This window comes from Bos indicus, chromosome 2 (genome assembly GCF_029378745.1).
Source record: "Bos indicus isolate NIAB-ARS_2022 breed Sahiwal x Tharparkar chromosome 2, NIAB-ARS_B.indTharparkar_mat_pri_1.0, whole genome shotgun sequence".
NCBI classification, from domain to species: Eukaryota; Metazoa; Chordata; class Mammalia; order Artiodactyla; family Bovidae; genus Bos; species Bos indicus.
The window spans coordinates 131,447,577-131,462,447 of NC_091761.1; the positions used below are offsets into that span (position 1 = coordinate 131,447,577).

At 36.7% G+C, this 14,871-nt stretch overlaps 1 protein-coding gene across 20 annotated transcripts in view; it reads left to right on the top strand.

The window, feature by feature from the left end:
* EIF4G3 (eukaryotic translation initiation factor 4 gamma 3) overlaps positions 1-14,871 on the top strand; it is a 354,405-nt gene that overhangs the window by 215,594 nt on the left and 123,940 nt on the right. For 12 of the 20 annotated variants that reach the window (XM_070777387.1, XM_070777392.1, XM_070777394.1 and 9 more), the window contains 2 exons: positions 2,566-2,725; positions 10,809-11,648. In XM_070777387.1, the coding sequence (XP_070633488.1) occupies positions 2,566-2,725; positions 10,809-11,648 (1,000 nt within the window). The remainder of the gene's footprint in view (positions 1-2,565; positions 2,726-10,808; positions 11,649-14,871) is intronic. The other 8 variants (XM_070777390.1, XM_070777426.1, XM_070777435.1 and 5 more) reach the window with 2 other exon arrangements.

The following is a 14,871-nucleotide window of genomic DNA, read 5'->3' on the forward strand; positions in this document are numbered from 1 at the left end:
ATATCTTGCCATACTTACTTTAAATAAGCTTCCTTACCACTCTGTTTGAAAAATGAGATTTTTTTTTTCTTCTGCTTGAACTTTGATTTTGAAAAATTTGGTGTGGGGAGGGAATTCAGCTATGAAATAAATCATGAACTATTGCAGCAATGTGATGTTGCCAATAAACCCTAATCTTTTAGCTCTGATCATCTTTATTGAGTTATTTTACATTTTGACACCAATTGATCTTCCAGATTAAAGTATTGATGTATATTACCTTGTTATTTTCTTGGTCCTGTCAGAGGCTTTAGAGAATGCTGAAGTTGGATGACACTGTAAGATCTTTGATTCCTTTTCATTTTACAACTGAGCATTGCTTTTTTTTTGGCTGCAGTGAGCAGCAGGTGAGATCTTAGTTCCTTGACCAGGAATCTAACCTGTGCCCCTGCACTGAAAGCTTGAAGTTTTTACCAGGGAAGTTCGTAGCTATGAAAACTGAGTACTTTCCTAGCATTCTGAGTCTATGTATTAGATACCTGGATTTGGAACTATGAGTTAACCAGCCAACTATGAGTCACTCCTTTCTTAGAAATCTTTATACATAAAGTCTTCCTAGCGCTTAGTTGATGGAAAAATGTCTGTGCAGTTGTCTATTTAATATGATTGAAGATATTTTAATCTTAGATGAAAAAACTCTCTGATCTATACAGATTTATAGATACTTACAGATACCATCAGTCTTTTACTGTCTTAAGAATCTCACCTTCACCATGTGTATTATTGATTTTGGTGACCTTCTTTCAGCAGATACCCTGTTTTCAATCGGTTATTCATTTCCCAGACTATTGAAATAGTTAATATTTTATTTCTTTCTGGTAAATGTGACACAGTATACAGATCTTTCTTTCCCGAGTTATGTAGATGACTATTTAATAAATGTTAAATAACATAGACTCTTTCCTTTGTTCTAGAGCTGTTTTCAGCCATAGAATCCAACTGAGTCCTTGCAGTCGTCCCTCGGTATCCACAGGGGATTGACTCCAGAACCCCCGCAGATAGCAAAATCTGCAAATGTTTAAGTCTCTAAAAGTCTAGAAAGTAAAATGAGCAGTACAGTCAAGCCTGCATTTATGTGGGCCACACTCTGTGGGTACGGAAGAGTGACCTTATTTTCCCTTACAGCTGTGATTCCTTCCTAACTTTTAATAATAAAAAATTTTTCCCACTGGAACTAAGAATTCAGAGTACAATAATCACAGTATTACTATCCATTTGTCAGTGATTCAAAGTTGAAAATAGAAACTCTCATTTTTTACATATGGAAATATAATTTTAGTGGTCTTCATTTAGAAGAAATTGTGGAATGTGAGTAGTTTCATTGTTTATAATGAATAGGTGAAATAATACTATTGTCTGTGTTTTTATATGTTATTTTTTACATCATATATAGTCTTACATAAATTATGCACGTTGTACATCATGAAAAGCAGTTAGTTAAATGACATTATAAATAATAGATGTTTGAACTCATATTTCATTTTATGTTCCTACTCTCTGTGAGACATACTGATTCAAATATATTTTTCATAAACTCCTACTTTTAAGTGGCCCTATCTACCCTGAATTTCCCCCTACCTTCCAAAAAAATAAAAGTCAGATTGTGCAGGGAGCTCTGCTCTATAGCACTGGTAGAATTTGATGTAGACGATTATAGCTATGAAAAATTGACCTTAGATCTCCTAGGAGAGACACTGTTTTCTTGCGTGGCTGTTGTGTAACCCTCAAGTCCAGAAAAAATACCTAACTAGAATGTGATGTAGATTGAATGTTCTTGTTCTTTCTTGTGTAATTCTTGTTCCCTCTAAGTTGAAAAATGGCTGCAGTGTTTTTCAACCTACTCTGCTAGGATTTTGATGGACATTTATATTCCATATACTGGCTGAATGCAAAGAAGAGTTTCTCTTACCTGTGAAAAGCCAGATATTTTACTCAGCTTTCTGCCTCTGAGAATATATCATCCTTGACCCAGAATCTAAAGACATTTTAAGGTGAAAGTCCCTTTAAAGGCTTTCCAAGTTGCATTTCACCTCTGTGATTATATGGACACATGATCAGAATCACCATTCTGTATTGTTTTCTTGAATCAGTAACTGATTTTAAAACCCATCATGTCTTGTTTGTCCTGGTTTTGACTGGTGAACTATCATACTTTGCTAGGTAATTTATAAATGAAGTTGGCCAAGTCCCATTGGTCTTGACTGAGAAGATGCTGAATTCCTTCTCAGAAGTGACATCTGTTGTTAGGTTGAAAGTCTGTCCTAAGAAGGAACACTGGAGAGTGCATTGTACTAATAATTGTTGCGCGGTCTTCTCTTGCTGTGGTTAATATTAATCATCTCTTTCCCCCCCCTTTCTTGCTGCCTCTTTTCCTTTTCTTCCTTGTCTTCCCATATACTTTTTGAATTTATTAAACTGGCCTATATATTTTTTCCTTGCTTTGTTTGTTTGTTTGTTTGTTTGTTTAATTTTGTGACCTCCTGCCTTACTTTGTCTTCCCCACTTGCTTGGGTTCCATGTTGCTAGTTTTTATGTTCGCACGCTCATTATCACCCTTTTTTGTACTTCAAATCCCAGCAGCTGCCCAGCCAGGTCCCCGAGCACAGCCCTGTGGTCTATGGGACTGTGGAGAGCACTCATCTTGCTGCCAGCACCCCTGTCACTGCAGCGAGCGACCAGAAGCAAGGTTTGTGCATAACTGTTTTCCTCCTTCTTACCTTTAGTCTCTTTTTCTAAAAAACTTAATTATGTTGCCTGATCATTTAAGAGTAAGAATAAAACATGTGAGGATTATCTAGAATCCCCACTTTTATAACGAAGTTTTGAGATAGAAAATCAAAGTGTTCTACCTCTAAGAAAGTAAAGTAGGTATGGTACGATGAGTAAAAGTTTTTCCTACATTTTGGTAAAGCCTCATTGTCAAATGTGTATTTATAGGTATAAGCTTAGCTGCCTTAAATGGTTTCTTTTGGAACAAGGTTGAGGAAGATAAATCGATGTATATATTGCTTTATCAGAACAGCAGTTTCTGTTCGTAAGTTTAGCATGTTCATGCGTTTCTTACTATTTTCAAAAACATAAAATGTTCCTTCTTACAAGCTTAGCTTCGGTAGCCTCAGTTGAAGATAGTACTGAGTTCAGATCCTGACTGTATCCGGCAGTATTTGGTCTTGATGAGTTATTATGCTGAATATCTTAATTTCTTCATTTACTAAATGGAATGAGGAATAGCTTCCTTACAGAGTTGTTATGGGGACATGCCAAGCATTGGAAAAACATTTAGTAAATTACAACCTAGTAAATTTTCAAACTGTGGTGTTGGAGAAGACTCTTGAGAATCCCTTGGACTGCATGGAGATCAAACTAGTCAATTCTCAAGGAAATCAACTCTGAATATTCATTGGAGGGACTGATGCTGAAGGTAAAGCTGCAGTACTTTGGCCACCTGATGTGAAGAGCTGACTCGTTGGAAAAGACCCTGATTCTGGGAAGGATTGAAGGCAGGAAGAAAAGAGAACAACAGAGGATGAGATGGTTGGATGACATCACTGACTCAGTGGATGAGTTTGAGCAAACTCTGGGAGATGGTAAAGGACAGAGAAGCCTGCTGTGCTGCAGTCCATGGGGTCGCAAAGAGTTGGACATGACTCAGTGACTGAACAACAACAAAATTACAGCTGTTATTATTATCCAGAATCACACTAGTCTCCCCTCTTAACCTTGGACATAAGGGATCAAATGTTTGGTGAAATAAGTACACATATTACCTCTTGGATTAAAAATAGGAAACTTGAAGGAAAATCTCATGCCAGAAGTACGATATCATAGCCTCCCCTTCTTTCCTGCCTAGTTGGATTTAGGTTGACCTTTCAGCTAAAGTTGGGAGAATTCATTAGGTACAAGGGGAAGCAGGTTACTATGTTCATGCTTTTATAATGTTTCTGACTTTATTCTAAGAATGATTAAAATCATATGTGTTTTCTATTTTCTTGAATTATTTATTCTTCCAAACACCTTATTATTCTGTAGCTGATGTGTAGTTTCTGTACTTTTATTCTTTAAAAAGCCTTGGGTTTGGCAAATAATGAAAATGGAGGTATTTAGTATTATTGTTTTTTCACTGGACTACAAGTTAATCACGCTCACACACTTGTAGTGCACGGTTTTGATGTTATTTCACAGTATGCAAAAGTAGTGTGGTGTTCTTTCCCTTTAGTATTCAGTAGCCTAGTATTCTTGAACAGAGACAAGCCTAAATTTTGTTTTATGAAATAGTTCTAAGCCACAACATAAGTAACGTATCCTAAACGTTTGGAATAATTCTACAAGTTGCGCTGTCAAATACTCCTTTCAGCAGTGTTCAGAGTTGGAGACTCATAACATGTTTAAAGTTAAATTTTTTTGCATTAAAACCATTCACCTTGCAGGAGGGCAGTTCGTAGGTATTCTGGAAGGCTACTTCCTATTGATCAAGCAGTCTTGAGTCAGCATTCAGATTGCTTTCAGTCTGAGTTAAGAATTTTCAGGGTTCAAGATGTCATTTCTTTTGCGTGGTCATCGAAAAAGCAAGAGAGTTCCAGAAAAACATCTATTTCTGCTTTATTGACTATGCCAAAGCCTTTGACTGTGTGGATCACAATAAACTGTGGAAAATTCTGAAGGAGATGGGAATACCAGACCACCTGACCTGCCTCTTAAGAAACCTATATGCAGGTCAGGAAGCAACAGTTAGAACTCGACATGGAACAACAGACTGGTTCCAAATAGGAAAAGGAGTACGTGAAGGCTGTATATTGTCACCCTGCTTATTTAACTTATATGCAGAGTACACCATGAGAAACTCTGGGCTGGAAGAAGCACAAGCTGGAATCAAGATTGCCGGGAGAAATATCCATAACCTCAGATACGCAGATGACACCACCCTTATGGCAGAAAGTGAAGAGGAACTCAAAAGCCTCTTGATGAAGGTGAAAGTGGAGAGTGAAAAGGTTGGCTTAAAGCTCAACATTCAGAAAATGAAGATCATGGCATCTGGTCCCATCACTTCTTGAGAAATAGATGGGGAACCAGTGGAAACAGTGTCAGACTTTATTTTTCTGGGCTCCAAAAATCACTGCAGATGGTGACTGCAGCCATGAAATTAAAAGACGCTTAGTCCTTGGAAGGAAAGTTATGACCAACCTAGATAGCATATTCAGAAGCAGAGACATTACTTTCCCAACAAAGGTCCGTCTAGTCAAGGCTATGGTTTTTCCAGTGGTCATGTATGGATGTGAGAGTTGGACTGTGAAGAAGGCTGAGCGCCAAAGAATTGATGCTTTTGAACTGTGGTGTTGGAGAAGACTCTTGAGAGTCCCTTGGACTGCAAGGAGACCCAACCAGTCCATTCTGAAGGAGATCAGTCCTGGGTGTTCATTGGAAGGACTGGTGCTAAAGCTGAAACTCCAGTCCTTTGGCCACCTCATGCGAAGAGTTGACTCATTGGAAAAGACTCTGATGCTGGGAGGGATTGGGGGCAGGAGGAGAAGGGGATGACAGAGGATGAGATGGCTGGATGGCATCACCGACTCCATGGACATGTGTTTGGGTAGACTCCGGGAATTGGTGATGGACAGGGAGGCCTGGCATGCTGTGATTCATGGGGTCGCAAAGAGTCGGACATGACTGAGCAACTGAACTGAACTGAACTGAATCTTTTTTGCTAGTTATAATTATGCTAAGCATACTTAAGAATTACCAAGCAGAGAGGCCTTAAAATACTTTCTTTATGCTGGCTTTCTCTGTAGATTGATGTATGGTACTAAGAATTCATAATATTTTGATGGTGGTAGCTCTGACCTAAGATTTTTGGATTAGGAGATACCTGTGTATCTTGTCACATTTAGGCATTGATTTATGGGAGGAGAAATGCAAAATTCTTTGTTTCCTCTCATTTTTTTCTTTGATGCCTAGTGGAAATTTGAATAATAAAATCAGCATTTCAAATTGATATTTGATGTGGATTTGGATGAATGAAAAAATGTTTGACATTACCTTGGACTTCCCTGGTGGCTCAGACGGTAAAGCGTCTGCCTACAGTGCGGGAGACCTGGGTTCAATCCTAGGGTGAGGAAGATCCTCTGGAGAAGGAAATGGCAACCCACTCCAGTACTCTTGCCTGGAAAATCGCATGGACAGAGGAGCCTAGTAGGCTACAGTCCATGGGGTTGCAAAGAGTTGGACGTGACCTAGCGACTTCACTTCACTTCACCTTGATGAAAGAGTAACTTCCATTTTAAGTATATTTCATAGTGTTTACAGTAACTTTTTGGGACTACTGCTGTCTTCTTCTAGTACTAACTATTCTCCAGAAAACCCAGTAATACTGACTTTCTGTTTTTAATTCTGTCCATAACTTGTCAATATATATAATAGTTTTCAGAATAGTTTTCTTTTATAAACTAAATACATATAATTCAAATAATATTAGAAAGGGTTCATCATTTTTCAAATAATTTTTTTACAGTTAAAGTTTTTTAAAAAGTTTCTTAACTGTAGATTCATTTTGAAATTAAAGTACGATACAAAACTGCACTGTTTCAAAAGTTGTTACATTATCCTCAGAAACAATAGATTCTGTATTCCACATTCAGATTGATTTTTCTCTCTTGATGGAAATATTACTGATGTTTTGTACTGGAATCCCATTTTATCCCCAAAGTCCCCCACTAGTTTGATTCACTTTAATACTTCTTTTTCCATAAACTTGCCTTTCCCCCTCTTAATTGAAAGAATTTAGAATTTGAAATCATTTTCATTTTCTTACACCTTTAATTTTTAAAATCCTATCTGTAAATTAGGAACATAATAGTTTTTATCCCACTGGTGATTATAAGACTTAGTGGACATTAAGTATATATGGTGTTTTACCTGTTTCCTGGCTCATGTTAAGTGCTTAATCAATACTAGCTGCCATAATGGTCTGGCTTTCTGTTTCTCATGTTCACAGCTGGACTAGTTACATGCAGACCAGGTTTTCAGACAAATATGTCATTTCCCATTTGTTTTGGTACTTGATAAAAAAGACAGGGAAGATCTCGATTTGTATCAATAGAAAGACTGTTGAGTGAATTAAAACTTTGAGTCCGTGTTGATAGTGTAGACACACAGCTTAAATGATTGAACAATGTTTGGAAAAGTGCATTCAGTCCAGTGTATTGAGGATATGGTATGTATAATTAAATACAAATAAAAATTACCCGTGCCTTAGTATGTTTTAGAAGCACTTGATACAGAGTAGGTATGCAGTGAATGGTATTCTGTTGTAAATTCAACCAGTTGTTATACCAGTGTAGCTCAATAAGGGCACTTTGGAAATTTAGGACGAGACTGTTCTCTGTCAAATGAGACTGTCCCTCAAATAGCAGAATACTTAGCATTCCTGGTCTCTCCCCGACTAAGTGATAGTAACACTGTCATTTGTAGCTCCTGACAACCAAAGGGTGCCCGTCTAGGACGTTGGTTGTACTACCCTGTGAGAATAAAACGAGCAGTTTTTCCTTTTTATAAATTTGACATTCATTTTAGAAACTGGTTAAGCAGAAAGAAAAATTATCTGTCTCATTATCTATATTATAACGTGTATGTAATTCTAGGCTTTCTCATATGGATATATGTTAATATTATAATATTTTTTGTTGCTGTTTTTACCAGTAGTTTATTCTCTACATGCAGTTGTGCCCTGTTTTTTAAAAAAGTGTCTTTTATTATAAACACCTTTCTGTATCATTAAATGCTCTTTTAAAAGCTTATTTTAAATGATTGCAATACTATGCCATTATATTCCCACGCCATTATTTCTTTAACAAATCCCTTATTGATAGACATTTAATTTATTTTCCTATTTTTGCTCTTATAAATATTGTTGCTTTAAATATTACACACCTGTCTTTGCTCACTCTTCAATGATTATTTTCTTTAAAAAGTTCTTCAAGATGAAATTCCCACAGATTCCTAAAAATGGCCAAATAGTATAAACATTTTGAATGCAGTATATTAGATTTCAAACTATCATGGCTTTGCAAAGCATACTCTTAATAGTAAAAGTTCTTAGAGAAATAAAATTCGTGTTCTTTGTGACCTATTATTTCTTTCAGCTTTCTGTATTAAAACCTTAATGAATTCATTAAAGGACTTATTTCAGAATAAGGAGCTCACAAAAACAATTTTAAATTTTGTTTCTTGTTTTCTTTATTAATGTTAGATATTTCGAAAGAGTATATGGAAGTTTCACAAATCTGCTTTTGTTTGATTTTTTTACTCAAATTAATAATTGAATTGATATACTCTTGTTAATGTGAGATTTGCTCTTTTCTAATGTTTGATTCATCTAGGTTTCATTCGGTGGTCATAAAGGGTGGTTAATATTCTGATGTGCTTTAAAAGCGGTATCTTCTAATGTGAGTGACCCTTGTAGCAGTTATTCCAGTGAATTGGAAATTCATTTGGGATATTTTAATAAATACATATTCAGTTCAATTCAGTCGCTCAGTCGTGTCTGACTCTTTGCGACCCCATGAATTGCAGCACACCAGGCCTCCCTGTCCATCACCAACTCCCGCAGTTCACTCAAACCCACGTCCATCAAGTTGCCATACAGCCATCTCATCCTCTGTCGTCCCCTTTTCCTCCTGCCCCCAATCCTTCGCAGCATCAGAGTCTTTTCCAGTGAGTCAACTCTTTGCATGAGGTGGCCAAAGGACTGGAGTTTCAGCTTTAGCATCATTCCTTCCAAAGGAATCCCAGGACTGATCTCCTTCAGAATGGACTGGTTGGATCTCTTTGCAGTCCAAGGGACTCTCAAGAGTCTTCTCCAACACCACAGTTCAAAAGCATCAATTCTTCGGCGCTCAGCCTTCTTCACAGTCCAACTCTCACATCCATACATGACCACTAGAAAAACCATAGCCTTGACTAGACGAACCTTTGTTGGCAAAGTAATGTCTCTGCTTTTTAATATGCTATCTAGGTTGGTCATAACTTTCCTTCCAAGGACTAAGTGTCTTTTAATTTCATGGCTGCAATCACCATCTGCAGTGATTTTGGAGCCCAGAAAAATAAAGTCTGACACTGTTTCCACTGGTTCCCCATCTATTTCCCATGAAGTGATGGAACCGGATGCCATGATCTTCATTTTCTGAATGTTGAGCTTTAAGCCAACTTTTTCACTCTCCACTTTCACCTTCATTGAGAGGCTTTTGAGTTCCTCTTCACTTTCTGCCATAAGGGTGGTGTCATCTGTGTATCTGAGGTTATGGATATTTCTCCCGGCAATCTTGATTCCAGCTTGTGCTTCTTCCAGCCCAGCGTTTCTCATGAAATATAATAGATGTATTTCTTTGAAATGTTTTTGTCTCTTGCCCAGGCAACTTAGTCTGAGGTATTTGGCTTTGAGAACCGATGGACCTTATTTCTCCATTATAGTAAATAGGCAGAGTTTTAGAAACACTGGATGCTAAGCCCATCAATTAAAGTGAATTTTAAAGCCAATAAAAGTAGTTGCAGTGAATGAATTAGCCTTTAACAGTTTAATTTTGCCATCTGTTTATCTGATTAATGAGCATATTTTCTTTGACAGGCTTACTTGAAATTTATTGTAAACACTCAGTTTCACTGATGCATAAAGATTTTTGGCAGAGAAAGTTAAGTCCCTTTCAGTTTAGTTTGTCTTTTAGCAGCGCTTAAAATTTTTGTTTGCATTTGGTGAGCATACTCCTGAGTATCTGTTTTTATCACTGGAGCCTGTTTGGTTTCCAGTCTCGTAGTTCCTAAACAGAACCATCTAAGGCTCCTCTGATTTTATCTTCCTAGGCATGAATCACATGTTTGTTTACCTGGAATTTTAAAATATGGAAATTGTCATGAGTTAGCATTTCTTTCATTTTTCTGGTACCTTTATTATGATTATCGATTTGTCACTCTTACTCTCATTGTTTCTCTGTGTGTAGACACACGTTTTATATATTTTTCTCATATAAAGTGTTGTTTTAAATTGGACTTAATAGTCTGAATGTTAATTTTGGTTTCTCTTTAAAGAATATATATATATTTTTTACTGTTGAAGATATAAGATAAATCTCTGGTTTTATTCCTTAACACTATTTCTAGTTATATGCTTCTTTTCAGAAATATAAGTTAAATTAACATCTCAATGAATTTTTATGTTCAGAAACTTGATTTCCCTGATAATTGATTTCATTGATAATAAATGACACCATGATAATTTTTCTTGAAATGATTTTTTATGCAAGCAATACAAGTTATAAAAATCTCACCACATGCAGAAATATGTAGAATAAAAAATAATATCTGTGTCTAATTAAATCTCCAATTATTTACCCTTAAACTGTCCTGTCCCACCACTATAGTGTATCCTTGGTAGAAAAATTTTACACAGAACATCTCTCCACCTTAAAGAAAAGCCCTATTCTCATCCCAAGAATTGTTTCCTTTTAGTTTTGATGAGATTTTTCCATTGTATTCTTGACATAATCATTTGGTAAATTAACTCCTCTTACTTTGAAATAAACTTTATATGTGTTGGAGGTTAAGTAGTAACAGAAAATAGAATAGAAATATGCAGTGTTTTTGGAGTGGCAAAATAATATTTTGATCTGTCTTCTGTTGCTCATGTTTTAGAATAAGAGATTAAAAGAATTATCCCCAAATAATACAATATAATCTTTGATCCAAAAATTATTCTTAAATCTCTTTCTTTTTTTGCTCCCCAGAAGAGAAGCCAAAACCAGATCCAGTGTTAAAGACTCCTTCCCCAGTCCTTAGGCTAGCCCTCAGTGGAGAGAAGAAAGAACAAGCAGGCCCGACGTCTGAGATTACTGCAGTAGAGTCCATACCAGAGCTTCCTCTGCCTCCATCCCCTACTGCTATTTCTCCACTTGCTCGAAGTACAATTACTTCTCCCACCTCTGTTGCTCTTAGTAGCCAACCAATATTCACCACTGCAATTGATGACAGATGTGAACTCTCTTCCTCAAAAGAAGATACAATTCCTATTCCCAGCCCCACATCTTGCACAGAAGCATCAGATCCTTTACCAACAGATGAAATTGATGATGATATATGCAAGAAATCTTGTAGTGTAGCACCAAATGATATTCCACTGATTTCTAGTACTAACCTAATTAATGAAATGAATGGAGTTAATGAAAAATTACCAGCCACGGAAAGCATTGTGGAAATAGTAAAACAGGAGGTGTTACCGCTGACTCTTGAATTGGAGATTTTGGAAAATCCCCCTGAAGAAATCAAAGTGGAGTGTGTCCCAACTCCCATCACCCCTTCGATAGTTCCCTCCTCTTCTCCGTCTCCTCCAGCTCCTCCAGCTTCTCCTTCTCCCACACCAGTTATCGTTCCTGCTGCTGCCACCAGTGTTAATACTGGTCGTGGTTCCACCGGAGTCCAGAGAGCCTTCGAAGAGGGCGAGAACATAAGAACTTGCCTTAGTGAAGATGCAAAAGAGATTCAGAACAAAGTAGAGGTAGAAGCAGATGGGCAAACAGAAGAGATTGTGGATTCTCAGAACTTAAGTTCAAGAAAGAGCCCAGTCCCAGGTAAGTCATTCTGTTATTAATTGTATTATGCTTGGTGAACATGAAAACGCAGCAGTATTTGAGTTATTTTTTAATTGGCTACTTTCCTTGACTTCCAGAAACACCAAATGAATGCTGAAATTCCTAGTCTGATTTCTTCCGCGGTGTGTTTATGTTTTAGTGCATCCAGCAAAGAGTTACTCCATTGTCTAAAAATGCAAATGAAATATCAAATATACAAAATGCCTCCAAGGTATATGTCACTGTACATGTGTTTTTTGTTTTTGCCTCGTTCATAACAATCATTTCCTCTGGGGTTAATTTTGTTGCTTTGGGGATGGAAACCAGTCAAACCCAGCGTGGTCTGTAGTCCCAAATCTTGTCTTCTCAGAATTTTAAAACCTAGTCAATCCTTAACTTAAAAGAAGTCCTCTGTACAATATCTCTTCTTTAATCTTGCTTAAGGAAAAGAGCAATCAGAATGTCAAAGGTTTATTACTAGTTCTGGAACATAAATGTACCCTTTCTGTCTCACAGATAAGTATAATGCTCTTCCATTTTTTCTTTTTAAAGTTTCATTTCCTGTAATATTAATTTATTATTACTTAATATCATTAGTATGACCAAAGTATTACATGCTTCTGAATTCAGAATTATTTCTTTTTAATGTAGCATCACCTAGAATTGTGGATCTGACCATTAGGTTTTTATAATATTGATCAAAAGTTATCTGAGGTTTATCAACTATTCTTGATTCAGTAGCCGATAAGAATATGGCTTTTAACGAGTCAGCATAGCCTGTCTTCTAGACATTGCTCTGTATTGTATAATTTGCTCTTTGTGTACCTGTCAGGTTGCTCAGTTTGACAAATGAGTGCTCTGCCTGCGATCTAGATATGTACTGGGGATGTTTTAGTCACCTACATCCCTGTTGTTTATTACCTATTCTGACCTGTCTAGTAGGAAATTTGGCAAGTCAAGTTTAAGATGTGGCTCTCCCACCCAACTCAGTTCTCAAGGTGATTCCCTCATGAAAGTCTGTGAGAGGGGTCTGGTTCCTTGGAATTGCAGAACATCTAGTTCCACGGTGAACCGGAACACGAAAACAAACAGTGCCAGGCAGCTGGGACTGGGAGAAATTTATCATAAATGTTTATGAATCACCTGTTTCCTCAGTAGACTGGCCTCTGTAACCATCAGTACTCAGAGTGCCGTCACTGTTGTAGGAACCTTCTTCCTTGGTAGGGCAATGATGTAGGCAGGGCTTTTTCATTACTCTTTGAAAAAAACAGTCTTATTTTTGGTGTGGCTGCGGGTGAGTGCCCCTCCAAAGAACATTTGTTTGTTCGAGAATAGTAATTTGTTTGACCCTTGATTTTTTTCCCCTTCGTTTACCAACCTGTGAGTTGTTTTTCAACAACTAGTGATATGGTAGTTCCAAAAATAGGAGAGGCTATTGAAGACAAATGTTTTAAAACATCCAAACAAACAATAGAAAGGAAAAGCAGGCATAGAGAATGCAAGTCAAAGATACAAACTATATCTCAGAACTGAAATTAAGTGTAAAGCAGAATTCTACATTGATGTCCTACTTAACACTCATCCCTGATAATCATTCATTCTTTTAAGCAATTCGTCACTTAAGTGGCCTGGTATTATAAGACAGCTCCCCTGGATAAATGGACAAACAGAATTTAGGGCTAAGTAATCTTTATACCATGGTATAATTCTTTTCCAAAATGCAGATTGCTTTTGGAATTAGTAATATTAGTCACGAGCACCTTTGCTCAGCTGTAAAGCAGAAGATAACAAAAAGAGAAAAACCATCTTTTGTATGATTAGGGACAAGGTAGATGTTGGTGATGTCAGGAAGTAAAGTGTCTTGGCATTTTTCTAGTTTCATGATATTTCTTAACCTATAAATGTATTTTGGAGGAACTAGAAGTTCAAAGTTTCCATTTTATATCTTATACTCTTCAAAATCCAAAGTAAATGAACCTTAAGAAACCATGTACCTCTAGCATTTTTTTTAAATTGTAGTGCTTACCAAAAACATTCCTGAGTCTCTCATTTCAGTATTAATATTTGTTAATGTTATTGCTACGAAAGTTAACAGTGAAAATTAACTCATCGTTCTTTTTATCCACCTCAAATTGTCATATGCTTAATGACTACAGTCTTTTTTGCACTTACTCATTTAGTTTACTTCATTTATTTTGAGAGGTTATTAAAACCATAATACTTTGGCTCAGTATCAGCCTTTTGTTGTTGACTTTTGAAAATAGCTCTTATCTCTGCCTGAGGATGAGCACTTTAAAGCAGATTCAGAAACCAGTTGCTTTTGACAGGTGTGATGCATCGAAGCATATAGTAGTTGGTATAGAGGTACTTATTTTAAAGCAGTAAAGTCAGACATAAGGGGTGTGGCCCATTACTTCTGATGGGAAACATTTTTTGCAACTATTTAGGTTGACTGGCACAAATTGCAGCAATTCTGGATACTTGGGGTTGCAGAGAAAGCCCTATAAAATGAGAGTTGTTTGTACCTTCAGGGTATGCTGAGAAGCCTCAGAGATGGGGGAGACATTTGATTACCTGATCTGTACTATCACTTGAACAGTTAAACATGAAAAAAATACGTATTTAACTGATTTAAGTCTTAGGAATTTTTATTATGGGTTTTATTATACTTGGTGAGAGAAGAAGAGAGAATTTCAGAATTTGTGCAAAAACGTTCCCCACTTACCCATTCAGGAATTCATTTTGTGCAGTTTCAGGAGTGTTGTACTGTACAACATGCATGCTGTATAACATGAGTTTTTTCACTCTTAAAAACAATAGTGATTTTTTTCTTCTACTTTTCTTGTTTCTACTTGATATAAAACTATTATTTGAAATTCTTTTGGCAGAAGGTGGTGTCTGATCTGTCTTCTGGCTTTGTTCATGGTGTGTTACTTCTTGGCATATTTTATAAATTTGTTTTATGAATTTATCTTCAGCTAAACTTTGCTGGTTTGTGTATATTGAAGGCAGGTCCTCCCAAAGCAGATTTTTGTTTGTTTATTACTGCATGTCTTGGGGAGAGCATTAACTGGTATGTAATCTGAGTTTTGTCCTAAAACAACCTTCATACCACAATGTAAATGCATTCCCTGTGTATACTAATGTTTAGGATAATGGAATCTCTGCCACCTAGTTGAAACAAAACTTCTTTCTTTGTCATCACTCTGGGTTGGTTCACTGG